The 15,833-nt window shown below is 42.5% G+C and overlaps 1 protein-coding gene across 2 annotated transcripts in view; it reads right to left on the bottom strand.

Annotated features, from left to right (window-relative positions):
- Positions 1-15,833, bottom strand: part of UST (uronyl 2-sulfotransferase) — a 292,405-nt gene that overhangs the window by 176,950 nt on the left and 99,622 nt on the right. For both annotated transcript variants that reach the window (XM_041744455.1, XM_041744456.1), the window contains exon 2: positions 3,845-3,888. In XM_041744455.1, the coding sequence (XP_041600389.1) occupies positions 3,845-3,888 (44 nt within the window). The remainder of the gene's footprint in view (positions 1-3,844; positions 3,889-15,833) is intronic.

The raw sequence follows: 15,833 nt of genomic DNA, 5'->3' as shown, positions 1-15,833 counted from the left end.
TTCTCAAGAATATCTTTCCAATTTATTCAATAGAGATTCACATGTTCATTCTTAGCAGGGCTCGAACCTTCAGCCATGTGTTCTATGTGCACACAAAATGGTAGTAAAATGTGGTTAACAAAAGAAAATATTAACATCTGCCTTTAAATAATGACTTCAACTTAAAAACTGAGGTGAGTTGAGAGGTTACAGTGGATTTTAAAAACAAGTTAAAAAAAATCAGAGGCATTTGGGTTCTTTTTTATGAAAATACTGGCGAGAAGGAAGCCCTGGGCTCTGTGTGCTGTGTGGCACACACCCCATTCCCTAAATGGCTATTACTTGTGGAATGTGAAACTTGTGGAATGAACTTTTAATAAAATGAGAACTCGCCTGTAAACCTCAGAACATTTTCAGGGTTTAAAAACCTTATTTTATCTAGATCACAGCTCTTGCAGTCTTGGCATCCAAAGTTATTTCTGAATGTTAAACAAATATAAAAATGGTGGGTCTGCACTTGGTCTTGCTTTCCTGTGCCAGGCTGGGGGTTCATTCTAGAGGCCACACATGTGTGAGTCTGTCTCTTCTGGATGCCACCATGTCCCTGGAGACCCCAGCAGTCTACAGATCTAACTAACCAAGGTCCCACTTCAGGGGGGACAATCAATGGACTTTTATCTGGAAGTCCGACTTTATCACTTCTGGGATTCATTTCTACCCTGGCAGAAGTAATAAGCATGGATGAAAAGATGTTAATGTACCAACATTATTTTTACTCACTTTTATATTCTTCTTATTTTGGCTACTGCTTAGAAAGTCAAAAGAGTGTTCTGCTACTCCACTCCTAGATAATGAAAATACAGTTATAGTAAAAGAATCTGTCTCATATAAACTTCTGCTGGTTGACGGAGATTATATTCACAGTTTCGAACTTGGAATAGAATTGATAAAAATAGATTTAGTCTGAAAGTGGTCTAAAATGATCTGATATGACCTGATCCTTCCTGTGTGCCACAGGGAGCTCTGGCTGGGGATGGAGGAAGAGGGACAGGTGGAGACCAGACCACAGTGGTGGGAAAAGGCAGAGCCAGGGCAAGCTCCACAGAGGTAAGGGGAGAGAGTCCAGCAAACACAGAATCCAGGCACCAAGGATACTAGCAAAGAAACAGGCAGGCAGGATGGCCAAGTCAGCAAGAACAAGGACTCGAGGCCCACTAAGGAGGTAGTCCCAATCAAGGGGAGAGAGTCCAGCAAACACAGAATCCAGGCACCAAGGATGCTAGCAAAGAAACAGGCAGGCAAGATGGCCAACTCAGCAAGAGCAAGGATTTGAGGCAGACCAAGGAGGTAGTCCCAAGTCAATCACCAAGGATTGAGCTTCATAAAGGTAAGTTTATATAAAGTAGGCCTGGGTTTCCTAACTAGATAAAACCCCATTTATCAAGCCTGAAACCCAAAATAATGTCCCAACATGCCATTGAAAGAAACAGCTGACTGTCCCAAAGAGCCACCCTGACTCCCTTTTCCTATAGAGCCGAGAGCGTGGGGAGGGTTCACCTGTTCCCACTTGGGAGAGTACGGTTAGTGATGCAGGAACCTAGCAGGCCACCCATACCATTCTTCTCCCCCACCCACACTCATTCTTTCTCCCAGGCAGATTACCAACCAAGGAAAAATTGTTTTCACTGTAAGAAGAGTTACAATAGCAAGTCATCATTATATTAATAAGTAGTCATGGGGTGCCTGGGTGGCTCAGTCGGTTAATTTGCCTTCAGCTCAGGTCATGATCTTAGGGTCCTGGGATGGAGCCCCCCATCGGGCTCCCTGCTCAGTGGGAAGTCTGCTTTTACCTCTCCCTCTACCCCTTCCCTGCTTGTGCTCTTTCTCTCTTTCAAATGAATAAATAAAATATTTTAAAAAGTAAGAAGCCTTTTTATAGTAAGCCATACCACTCTCTTTAGGCTAGCAGCAAAAAAAACAAAAAACAAAACAAAACAAAACAACAACAACAACAACAGAAAATGTCCAGAGATACTGTTTTCTTTATATTAATGGCCTTTAAAGCAGTGTTTCACAAACATGATCCCGAGATCAGCACCATCAGCATCACTTGGGAGCTTGTTAAAAATGCAAGTTCTCAGGTCCTACCCTCTGCCTACAGAATCAGACTCTCAGGGGTCTGGGCCCAGTAATCCATGTTTCAATAAGCCACCAGGAAACCCTGATGCAAGCTCAAGTTTGAGAACAGTGGCTGAGTGGAAGGAACCTGGGCTGGGAGCCAGGAGACCTAATTCAGATTCCAGCTCTGGATTCCGTGGTCCAATTGAGTGAAATTTAATGAATAGTCACGATGTGCTACTGCAAGGATGTGAGGATGCCAAGATGAGCTAGACACGGTTCTTATCCTTGGATGGTATCTAACCTCCACATTCCTTTGCTCCTTCAGGGTAGGGGTGATTTTGTTCTGTTGTTCCCGTTTGGTTTCATATTTGTATTCCTGGTGCCCACAGCATGACAAGCACCCATTATATATGCAGTGAGCCAAGTGGTAGAGCCGGTCACAACTGTGAAAAATACTACTGGACCATTCATCAATAATCTTAATGTTCCTCCAGTCTAGTTAACACAAGCCACTGTTTATTTAATGCTTACTGCATGCCAGGTGCTGAATATTATGTATCAGCTCATTCGATCCTTTTAGATGTCCTATACTGTGGGTAGTGTTGCTAATCCCATTTTGCAAATCAGAAAACTGATGCTTATAATATTAAGTAATTTGTCCAATGTCATACAATGAAAGTAGCAGAGCTGGTGATGCACCCAGAAAAACCTTATTCCAAAGCTCATAGTCTTAAAAATAGTAGAGTACTTCTTCAAATCCCATAAGCTCAAAAACTGATTTTGGGGTAAACTTCCAGGCTCTAAGGTTAGTGAGTGATTATCTCCTTACTAGGTACTTAAAACTGTCTTTTGCAGGTCATCATCTTAAGTGATCCAAAACTGTCTTTATTTTTCTCATTTTTTGGTATATTGACATTTGGCGTTCATTGAGTTCAAGAAAGTAAATAGTGGCGGAGAACCACACTAACGTGTCACTGGACTATTCTGACCCTTAAAAATCAGGCCAAAACTGCTTATAGGAAAACAAGTCACAGGCCAGGTCAGGGCACCGTTAAGAGGGCATTGAAAGAGAAGGCTGGTTCTAATGGGTTGAGCCTCGGATGGAGTATCCCAACTAAGGTGGGCCAGGGAGAAAGGGGCAGAGATGAATCTGGCCCCTAGACCCAGAGGTATCCAGAGGCCAGGTTGTAGGCATCAGATCATGCATCAGTATGGATGCAGAGAAGACAAATGGGGCAGCAAACAGGATGAAACTGCCAAAGATCGGGGATTCCTGGGTGGCTCAGCGGTTTAGCACCTGCCTTCGGCCTAGGGTGTGATCCTGGAGTCCCGGGATCGATTCCCACATCAGGCTCCCTGCATGGAGCCTGCTTCTCCCTCTGCCTGTATCTCTGCCTGCCTCTCTCTCTCTCTCTCTCTCTCTCTCTCTCATGAATAAATAAATAAAATCTTAAAAAAAAAAAAAAAGAAAGAAACTGCCAAAGATCTGAAGTCAGCCTAAGGCTCTAATGCCTGGCACAGCTACAACTACGGATAAGATGATGGCCCTTCCTCCGTCACCACTTTGGCTATCTTCACATGCTTCCTTTTTCTCCTCCCTGTAAGTCAAAGATGAACTTGACATCTATCATCTACTATTTTCCTGTAAACAATTCAGGGCTGGGAGAGCTCTGGTTGGGGTTGTTGGAGGCTGTAGGAACTGAGAAAAGAAAAGGGGGATTTATATCATGAGCAAAGACCTTACCTTACTAGGAGGTGGTCCATGATCATCCAAGTATGTGGAATTTCCTAGAGAGAAAAAAAAGAAGAAAGTTGATGAATCAGTGGTTTTAAAACCAAAGTGAATTTAATGCAAAGTCACTGAAAATAAGCATCCTACATATATCTCTATTTTGATAATTGTACCAAAGGAAAATGGGTAATTAATTGCCAGTTTGGTGGGATTTTTGTTGATGTTACTGTGCTCAAACACAGCTGCAGCAGTTACAAACATGCATCACTATCCCTCACCCAGTCTCTGTTGAGTTTAGACCAGTGGTTCTCAAACCTCCATGTGCATCAAAATTACCTGGAGAGCTTGTTAAAACACAGATGGCCTGGGTCCAATCCCAGAGGTTCAGATTCAGTGTCTCTGAGAATTTGCATCTCACAAGCACCCAAGTGGTACTGATGCTGCAAGTCCTGGAACCAGACTTTGAGAACAACTACACTATTCTCCACTTTGTCTTGATTGTTGACTTCCCTTGATCTTTTCAGTCTAACTTGCTTTGGAAGCTTGATCTGTCTTTACGAATAGCCACTTACTTGCTTGTGTGTTTTCAGAGTGCATGATTATTGTTTCCTGATGAATAAAGACTCAGAGGGGTTAGGATGGAAACTAAAGGCCCCTGAGTTCCTTTTATATAGCAGGTACTCTGCTAAGTGCTTTCCAGGTTTTCATCTAATTCGCATCACCAGGGTGGATTATAATTATCCTTGCTTACAGAGGAGGAAACAGAAGCCTAGAAATCCAGTAATTTGCTCAGGGTCACGCCCCCTGTTAAACTGCAGAAAAGGCAGAAGACTGGTTTTTTGCAGAGCATGCTTGGGCATCTGCTGAGCATCTGAAAAGCCTACCTATGGGCTTTTGCAGAGCCCAGGTACTGACATCACAGTCCGAGCACTGACCCTGCCACCCAGGCACCCACCTGGCAACACATTTGAGCCCATGGGGGGCAGGGATGTGTGCAGTCTATTCAAAGTCTCCCCTCCAAGGAGATAATACTTATCAGTCAGGGGAAACCATCTTCGCAAAAAAGTGAAGACAACCAGCCTTTCTCACACAACAACATAAGGACAATTTTGTAAACACAAGGCTACCAAGAGAACGATAGCTTCAGGAATAAGGTAAATGTCCCAGTTGAAGTAGATGAAGGTGCTTTTTTTAGGAACTTGGAATAAAAAGAAGCAGGGAGCACCTGGCTGACTCAGAAGAGCATGTGACTCTTGATCTTGAGGTCGGGAGTTCAAGCCCTAAGTTGGGTGTAGAGACTAAATATATAAATAAATAAATGTTTAAAAAAAAAGGTTGAAGTAGAATTTAACACAGAGACAGTTCAAATGGGGAAACTTACTCAAACATAACAAATAAGTGGGTCTGGGCCTATAGGGCTTTTTTTTCCTTCTTCCATCCTGGGGTATCAGGCATTCCTTTCACTTTGTAGTCTACTGATTATCACCCACTTAATGTCCACAACGACTGTACCCTAATGGGCTAGCTTTCTATAGTAAAAGGACAACAGGCCCAATTTTTGTGCGTAAGACACATCAACACAAACACCTGGCATGCTCTTGCTTGGGAAGAGCATTAGAGTTATTGTTAGGAAACCTTGACAGGTGAAAATGATTAACGATTTGTTTGATCTTAATTGTTGTGCTGCACTCCACTGAGAAGACACAGAAAGAGGAAGTGAGATCTATATCTGACTTAGTAAGGAGATTGTGTATGAAAGAATTCAGATAAACAACAGCCTAAGTCTAGAGAAATATCCAGAAGTAATCCTACCTAATGCGGTCAGTATACCTAGCTGCAGAAGGTTCTCATCACCTCATCCTGTGAATGTGTCCTCCCAGGAGGGATATGAGAAATTCCACCAAACGGCAGAGATGTTCTCCAGGTATCAAAGACAGCTCAAACAACTGTTTCTAAAACACTAGAAGTTTCCATAAGAAACAAAGTTCCTAAAAATGAATGACTTGAATGCCTGACTCCCTCAAACTCCGGAGTCAGCTACCCATTGGCTCCTCAGCATCTCGGTGGGGGTGTGTCTACAGGCATTTGCCAGTCCAAACACAACTCTTTATTTGCTGCAATTCCACCTCCCCTCCTTTTCCCCTGACCCAAACTGCTACCTCCCTATTTCCTATCTGGTCACGCAACACATCCCTTCCCCTATGGGCTCCAAAGCCCAAGAATCATCTTTGATCCACCTCCTTCCCTTACCCCATCTGTACCAACCCAGTCACAAGTCCCAATGGCTCAGCCTTCAAAATGTTACTCAAATCTGACCATTTCCCACCAGCCCCTCTGGGCCATTTTGGAAAACTCTCGAGTCTCTTCACTGATTACAAATTTCCTCCCCTCCCCAATTCAGCAATCAGGGGGATCTTATAATCTTATCCATCCGGCCATGTTAGCCCTCTGCTTAAAAATCTATTTCTCTAAGAACAAAATAGTCAACTCTTCATGATGGTCCCCCCCACATGTCCCAGGCCCTGTCCTCCAACCATGCCCACCGACAACCACAATAGCCTTTTCTCAGCTCCACAACACATCAACCTGTTGTCACCTAGGGACCTTTTCAACTAGTTCTTTCCTCTGCCAGAAAGGCTCTTCCCCACTACCATCATTGAGGCTTAGCTCAAATATCCTTCCTTTCTCCCCTGCTCCCTCCCCACTCCCTCATTCTTTCTTTCTGCAGAGAGAGGAACAGGGCCGACCAGTGTTGGCACATGTGCCACGGACCCTGTTGTTTTCTCCACCAGCAGTTCTGACTGCCCATCCATAGGTAGGTTTATTAGAACACAGAGGCTGTAAATGTTGGTGCTAATAACAGAGGTGCAGAAAGGGAAAAGAAAAGATCCACAATTTTCTTTAGTTGGAGATGTCAAGTTTTTGTTCTCCTAGGGTATAACCGTATTATTATCTGGTATATAGGTGGAGCTTTTCATCCTAGGATCTTATGCTTTCATAGTGTAAAGTAAACCAAACCATCAGAATCTTCAGACATGAAGCTGGTAACTTACTGGCTGTGGAGATCAAAAAGGAGCCCTATATTCAAAGTGAGCCTCTCTGAACAGGCTCCCAGGCACTAGAGGAGTTTCTTGGAGCTCTGCCTAGTAGGGAACTCAATGGAAGGTGTCAAGGTGGGGAAGGATGTCAAACTAAATCCCTCCAGATCTTTGGGCTTGGAGCTCAAAATGTAAATTTGGGAAGAAAAGGTAGAGGAGGGATGATGAAGGATCTAGAGTCAGGATAGAGGACACGTGCTTACCTGCCATCCACCTCTACTTGCCCTGGAAACCCCAGTTTCTGGTCCTGGGTGGCAGGACCCTATGAGGCAGTAGCTCTTATTTTTGGAGGCAAATAGAAGCCTGTCATTTCATTTCTTTCCAGAAAGTAACCTATATCTTCAAAGCTCTGACTCCAGCCTCCTTTTCATGTCTTGAGTCTTTTCATTCTATGACAAAGGCTTAGAACACAGAAAGTAGCTAGTACGTTTGCTAGCAGCACTAGTTGTGCTACTAGCAGTACTCATGGTATGACTGGCAGCACTAGTAGCAGTACAAACCCCTCCTTCCCAGTCTCACCATCCTCCCTCTTACTAGTTTTCAACCCTCCCTTGCCTGCTATGATTTTAAAGAATGTGGAAGTCAGACTCCAACCTTTGCAAGTCTGATTTAATTTGGGGACAAGTCATTGAGCAGTTAGTATATCCTAAAATTCTTCAGGTCATTCTAATGTCTTGCCAGGGTTGAGAATCCCTAAGCTATAAAACACAAACTAATGTCCTTCACAATTCAGGCTGAACTTCATTTTCCAGAAATAAAATCTAACAGCTCAAAAGAACTTATTAAACTCAGCAGCAAAGAAACAAATAATCCAATCATGAAATGGGCAAAAGACATGAACAGAAATTTCACAGAGGAAGACACAGACATGGCCAACAAGCACATGAGAAAATGCTCCACATCACTGGCCATAAGGGAAATACAAATCAAAATGACAATGAGATACCACCACACACCAGTGAGAATGATGAAAATTAACAAGACAGGAAACAACAAATGTTGGAGAGGATGTGGAGAAAAGAGAACCCTCCTGCACTGTTGGTGGGAATGTGAACTGCTACAGCCACTCTGAAAAACTGTGTGGAGGTTCCTCAAAGAGTTAAAAATAGAGCTACTCTATGCCCCAGGAATAGCAGTGCTGGGGATTTACCCCAAAGATACAGATGCAGTGAAAGACCAAGATACTTGCACCCCAACGTTTATAGCAGCAATGTCCACAATAGCCAAACTGTGGAAGAAGCCTTGGTGTCCATCGAAAGATGAATGGATAAAGAAGATGTGGTCTATGTATACAATGGAATATTACTCAGCCATTAGAAACAACGAATACCCACCATTTGCTTCAACATGGATGGAACTGGAGGGTATTATGCTGAGTGAAACAAGTCAATTGGAGAAGGACAAACATTATATGGTCTCATTCATTTGGGGAATATAAAAACTAGTGAAAGGGAATAAAGAGAAAGGAGAGAAAATGAGTGGGAAATATCAGTGAGGGGGACAGAACATGAGAGACTCCTAACTCTGGGAAACGAACAAGGGGTAGTGGAAGGGTAAGTGGGTGGGAGGTGGGGGTGACTGGGTGATGGGCAATGAGGGGGGCACTTGGCGGGATGAGCACTGGGTGTTATGCTATATGTTGGCATATCAAACTCCAATAAAAATATATACAAAAAATATATATAACAGATCAAATTCAGGCTGCTGTGAATCAGGGGTCACCCCCATTGTTTCTACCGAGAGACTGCATGACACGAGTGCCATGCAGGAGGAGAATTATGGTCACAGAAGGACTCCTAGCCTCAAGAAGGTTACCAGGCAGTTCTTCGCATGCACCTACTTGAGGCTATATAACACTGTAAAGGGCCACAGCCACTCACAGGTTGCCTGAGGGCTGCTACAGGTAGTGCAGGGCAGAGAGATTGCCCCCTAAGCCACATGGGTTGCCCAACTTTTGTGGGTCTTCACAAGTCTTTTCAAAATAAATTTTCAGAGCCTATAGTCTCAGGACATATTGTTCCTATAAACAACAGCACATGCCATCCTGTGGAACCTCTGTTTCAAGGTAAAAAGGGGCAGTAAAAACATAATCCTCCATCCCCAGAGTTTCCCAGACCCCACTCGACTTAAACAACCACAGGGTAATCTGTCAGGCCTAGAGATGCTTGTGTTTGATCCATACGCATACTTTAAGGGACCATCAGGATCTGGAAGGAGAACCCTCCAGAGAATCTGAGGCGGAGACACAGCCTGGTCCCCACCCAGTGAGGTGCCTATCTTGGCAGGCTTGTGGGCCTGGTGTGGGGAACCTGGTCCAGCACAGAGGAGCTTGATGCCATGTCCAGGTAAATCCAACAGAGACCCACACAGCTGAGAGAGGGGAAATTTCTAGAGGCACTGATGTGAAGGACTATTGAATAAAATTAGCCAGGTATTATAAATAGCAACAGTCACTCTTCTATGAAAGACAGAGTGGAAAGGAGCCCCAGAGTAATCATTTAATGTATTCAGGAAGAAATACTGCTAATAGCACAGTCACTGGTGACAAAGGGTAATACAGGGGGTTGAAGGGGATACAGAGGAAAAGACCTGCATTCAAATCTCACTCCTAACTTTTGGTCATTGAATGGCCTTGGAAATATCACTGAATTTCCATGAGGTTTAATGTCCTTATTTGCAAGATGAGGACATTAATAACTGCAGTGCCAGGGTTTTTATGATAAATAAGACATTCATAAAGCATTTAGCACACTGCCTACTCAGCACATAATAAGTGCTCAGTGAATAGTAACTTTTCATCTCATTTTACCTGATTCTATCATTTATATTCAATTTTATAATTTTATTTATTTTTGAGGAAATCAAAGAGAATCCTGAGGCCAGGAGAATGGCTTATCATAGGAAGGATGAATATTAACAAAAAATAATTATTTGATATTTTCTATTACTTTCTGATTCTATCTTTGATCTGTCTTCAGAAATACACAAAAATCTTCCCCCGATTGTTTGAAATACCTTTGGCAATGTGCAAATGAATTTACAGAACCTTCACGGCATATAATTTATTCTTGACTCTTAAGTCTTAACATTAGCAAATCTATTTTTGTCTGAATTGGTCCCTGAAGAGTAAAAATGTTTTAATTCTAATCCCTCTTATAGAAACCATAATATGCATTAGTGTCAATGTCAAAAAAGCCGCCTCTACACTCTGTCAATTTTGATCAAACACCAGCAACTCTTTCAAAGTCTTTCTTTGGCCCCTTTTAAAATCATACTCATAAGCAACTGAGACCCTTTCCATTTCTTATTTAGAAGCAGTCATTTCAGGTTCTGGTTACCTACAACACAATCATATGGCTGCATCTACCCCCCTGGAGTCTGGGCCTCTGATAAGACACTGTTAATGAAGGAGTCACTGTTGAAGGCAACACTGCAACCCTAGCTTTGTCCTTGCCAAAAAATTATGTTAATGCCACACTTTCCACCATTAACTATGGGTTACGTTTCTCTAAGAGGCAGCTGTCAGCACACACCAGCCGTAGTTAACAATGAGGAGTTTGTGTGCTGAGTAAACGTCTCCAATAGCTCCATTTATTATAATTAACGCAGCCCCAAAGACACTGTAATGGAGGAAAATTGCTTGCACAGCTTTATTTAGGCTTTAATAAAATTATTTTCCATTAAATTAAAACAAATGGCTTTATTAACTATCAATACTTAAATACATTTACAAAAATGCCTTTCAAAAAAGAAAATTTCAATGTTTACTTAACCAGTTAATAAAGGCACAAACATCCAGAAAATACTATCTTGATGTTAAATGATAAAAATGAGCATTCCAGACAGTGAAAAACATACCTAAATTAAACTGTTATCAAGTATAATTTAGAAAGTGGTTTCCATTTCTAATAAATTTTAATAGAAAATTAATGTTCTTCTCTTTGTATCCCAGGTTCAAAAACAAGGCTTTGTTTTATAGTACATCTCTCTCTCTCTCTCTCTCTCTCTTTTTTTTCCATTAAATCTGAATATATATTTTAGGATGTTAAGGACACATTTGTAGAAGGAAATTGCCTTTGGAATCAAACAATCAGTGCACTACTGCTATAATAACCTAAATACAAATATGAATGTATTGCCAAATTAGCTCAGGGATTCATTATAATCATATATGATCTTATCCAGGTAGGAATGGTGTATCAAAGAGAGAATATGCTGGGTTTCTGTTTCATTCCATTAGATTTTCCTCCCAAAGTAATTACTACAGTCAACTGATCCCCCTATGTAACTCTAACACACCGATTAACACGGCAGCCCCTGCTCTACATTGGGCAATGCTCTAATGAGCAGCCAGGTAAGTTTTCTCATATCAGGACATAGCCACCGTGAGAATGGACATTTCCCATCACATGCATACTGCACAAAGCACTCCTGATAACTATAGCAGAAGACAGGCAGGATGCAGACGATTAAGAGAGAAACAAAACAAGGATGAAACAAATCAGCATCTGCATTATCATCATCAATGGTTAGCACTGACACTGATCTAAACATAGTGCTAAGTATTCTCCAGGCCTCACCCTACTGAGTTCCTATGACAACCATCACATATCTCCATTTTACAGCAGAGGAAGCCAAGGCTCGGGAAGGTGAAGTGACCTGCACCATGTCCCACCACAAATTGGCATGAGATCCCAGATGTGGCCACAGCTGCCTGATTCCCTGCCTTGCTCAGAGACTCCATGCTGGGGGCCACAGCGTACTTTGAGATATTGAGCCCTTTGGCTCCCAAGGCACCTCAGACTGGGCAAACCAAGGCCACTCAGGGATGGCCTAGGCAGAGCAGGGTCTGAGCTCCATGGGCAACATCTGGCACTTACCAGCTAGACTGGACATCAAGCAGAGTGCCACTCCCTCGACCTCACCTGAGGAGAAGGGCCTTGTGGGCTGCTGAAGAACCTAATTTCCTGGGAGCCCAAGGAGCCAGCATAGCACTGGGGAGGAGGGAGGTGAGGAGTTAGGTGGGGCCCAGATTCCAGGGACACCTCAGAACCTCCGGCTACCTCGGGTCTGTTTCTAGCTGACATTCTATTTTAGTGGGTCCTGCTCAGCCACAGGATGCTGAGTGTATGACCTTTCTGCATTCATCATTATTTTGAAATACTTGATATAAAAAGTTAGCTTGGATTTAGAAATCCATTCACATTATTGCAAAAAAAAATCAACATTGTATTTGTCAACTACAGAAAAGGAAGTTTTTCTTGATTCCTTAAATAAATTGGAATTGGCATTTGATGTTGATAAACATCCCCCTCCAAAGGTTGCCCATATCCTATGCCGCAGAACCTCTGAATATGTGACCTTACATGGCCAAAGGGACTTTGCAGGTGTGATTAAGGAAGAGATTTCTGAGATGAGAAGATGATCCTTGATGATCTGAGTGGGCCCAATATAATCACATATAAAAGACAGGAGGGTCAAAATCGGAAGACTTTGTAATGAAAAAGACTGGTGAGTCAAGAAACGTTGGCAGCCTCTAGAAGCTAGAAAAGGCAAGGAGCACACTTCCCTCTAGAATCTCCAGAAGTGATGTGACCCTGCTAGCACCTTGATTTGAGCCCGTTAGAACCCATTGCAGATGAACTGTAAGATAATGAATTTGTGTTGTGTTAGACTACTAAATTTGTGATAAATTGTTAAAGCAGCAATAGGGAATTAACACAGCTCCTAAAACGGTTTTACATTTTAAAAATCACCTGTTCATATGAATAAAGCTTCTTGTCAGTGGTCATTCTCAAGAACTTGGAAGAAATTTTTTTTTACAGATTTTATTTATTTATTTATTTATTTATTTATTTATTTATTTATTTATTTGACAGAGGGAGAGAGAGTGAATGAAATAGAAAGAGCAAGGGTGGGGTGGCGAGGGTCAGAGGGAGAGGGACAAGCAGACTCCCTACTGAGCAGGGAGCCCAACATGGGGCTTGATCCCAGGACCCTGGGATCATGACCTGAGCTAAAGGCAGATACTTAACTCACTGAGCCACCCAGGCGTCCCAAGAGCTTGGAAGAATTTTTCATCAAAACCAAAAACTAACTCATCACTCTCAATGATAAATTTGAAATGTTTCTATTTGTAAGTTTCCCATGACTTAATATCTAATATTTTGTATCTTGTCTTTCTAATAATCATATAATAAAAAGAAAATATAATGAATACTTTCATCAGACCTCATAGAGATAACCCCCGTCCTCACCAGTTTACTTCAGCATACCATAAAAACATCATCACTTTCAAAGTATTTCATGACTGGAAAAGTTTTGATGCACCACTCTACTTAACAAACACACAGAACATCAATCAAATAGAGTGCTGTTTTGAAAAAGGGCTTTGGTCCAACTGAACTGCCATTGCTCGAAGTCTGGAATTTCTCGGGCTTTGCTATCATTGCCAACACGGGTCACAGCCCATAACATACACACACACACATCATATGATTTCAGAACAGGAAAATCACTACAGATATATAGTCCAACCCCTCAACCTACAGAGGAAACAGTTGAATCAAAAAGGTCAAATAATTAGGCCAAGACCTAAGGCTGAATAGTAGTGAAGTAGTGAATAGACCTAGGTCACTGGTGCTCACTCCACAACATAACAATCTTGCCACACACCCTGTGTCCACTCTAAATGGTATTTTTAGGCTTGATCTCCTTGTCTACTCTCCAAACTTAAGCTGGAACGACTTTGTGCTTTTCTGACATCATCAAATTACTTCTCCACAGCTAAAGATATCTCATGGCTGAGAAAATTAACAAAATATATGCTTCAAACCCAAAAGATCATTCCCAAAGAGAATACATGCCCTGCGCATGGTTGCATGGAGTTCACAGCCTCTCGGAAGCTTATATGCTAATTTTGACGTTGAGTTCCAGCATGTTTTGTGGAAAAGAATACTTGTGTATCAACTTCCATACGTGAATCAAACACATGTGTAGAAATGTTCATGAAATAACTGAGAAAGTGCACTATTCATCAAGTGCCTAACCTATGCCAGGCACTGTGCTGGATCCTAGGGATACCGACATGCATAAAAAGATAGGATCCCTGTCACCCTTTGTCAGTTTGGGCTGCTATAAGAAATTATCACAGATTGAGTGATTTCAACAATGCATATTTATTTCTCACAGCTGCAGAGGCTAGAAGTCTGAGATCAGGATGCCAGCGAGGTGGGGTTCTGGTGAGGGCCTTCCTCCTGACTTGCAGATGGCTGTGGTCTTGCTGATTCTCACACGGTGGAAAGAGAGCTCTGGTCTCTTTCTTTTCCTATCAGGACACTAATCTCAATAGGTGGGGGCCCTACCCTTGTGACCTCATCTAAACCCCCACCTCCAGTGCCATTCAATGAGGAGTCAGGGCTTCAACAGGTGGCTTTTAAGGGGGTCACACAGTCCATAGCACAGGCCCTCTGAAGTTTCTAGTAAAAAGGGATGACAGACATTAAATAATGATTACAAAATAAGTATTTAGTTGGGACTGTGATGGGCTCATAAGGAGTAAAGGATGAAAGGCTATGAAAAGGAACAAAGTCCCTAAACTCAAGGATGAGAAGCAGTACAGGACAAAGACATTCCAAGCAGATGGAGGGCATTCTGTGCTGATGGCCCAGCTCAGTGAAGAACCAAGAGAAGATTGTACTAGATGCACCTCTGCAATGAAGTCAGGCACAGCTCCATGAGGGGGGCTTCTCCCCAGCTGTATCTCAAAGAAAAGACGGCAGGTGTCCCAAGCCAGAGTACTGGTACCTGCACTGGGGGTATGATACTAGGAGGAGGGCATGGTATCAGCATATCTGGACAGGATGGCAAGTCCAAATTAAATTTGTCCCTGTGACCTTGAAATCAACATCAGAAGATGAAGTCTCATTTAAAAGGCAACGGGAAGTTTGGGCAAAGGTGCCGAGGGCTTTGGGGCACATCTGAAATGAGCTGATGTGTGTCCGGAGCTCTAATGTTCCCATGCATCATCCCAGCAGCCCCTACCTCTGACCTCAGCAATCATGGGAGATCTGCAGGGCAGAGCGAGGATCCCCCTTTACCAGGAAGGAAGCCAAGCCCCAGATCACATGGTTGGAAGTTGTTAGAGCTAGACGAGGACTTTGTGGGAACCCTAGTTTGTCTCAGGGTTCTGTGTACCATGGGCAGACTGGAGGGGTTCCTGTGGCTATGATGTGTGAACCTGGAGCCAGAATCCAGATGGAAGAAGTCTGTGAGGACAAAAGAGGGAAACACTGTGGGAAAGTCATCAGTGGGCACTGATGCTAAAATACCTCTTGCTGGGTTATGGATCAGCACTTGCTTGAAGGTTGGTGTCAAAGCATATGTATTTTTAAATGGATAAAAAAGCTTTTGTGTTTCTAGCTCTGTCCCCTGCTCTATGGATGTCTGGGCCATGGCCTGAGGCCACTGGTAAATGAGCGTCTGTGTCTTCTATATTGTAAATGAAACAGTCATCTGTTTGACAGAAAAATTACTTGTCACTTGCCAATTCCCTTCATGCTTTAGGGAAATGAGTATGAAGGAACATTCTATGGGATGTTTCAATTAAACTGCACTGAAATGATATGCATGTGAAAAAGAGATTTGAAGAGTTGCTCGTAAATGCTGATGTGATTTAGAAAGTGTGTGGATGAAATGAGTCTGATGGCAAAGTTGGTCTGACACAGATGTTGTGGTGCACACAGAACTATCCCATCTGGGATTATACTTTCATATACACTTTCAAGTAACACAAGGAAGAGATCATAGTTTCTTTTTTATTAGGTCTTTGAATGTAAAAGAGGATTTTTAATAGAGCAGCAGAAATTATTGAAATCATTCAGAACAATAATCCTCACAAAATT

This window comes from Vulpes lagopus, chromosome 2 (genome assembly GCF_018345385.1).
Source record: "Vulpes lagopus strain Blue_001 chromosome 2, ASM1834538v1, whole genome shotgun sequence".
Lineage (NCBI taxonomy): Eukaryota > Metazoa > Chordata > Mammalia > Carnivora > Canidae > Vulpes > Vulpes lagopus.
The sequence above is the reverse complement of the archived record's forward strand: the minus strand, read 5'-3'. Positions and strand labels throughout refer to the sequence as shown.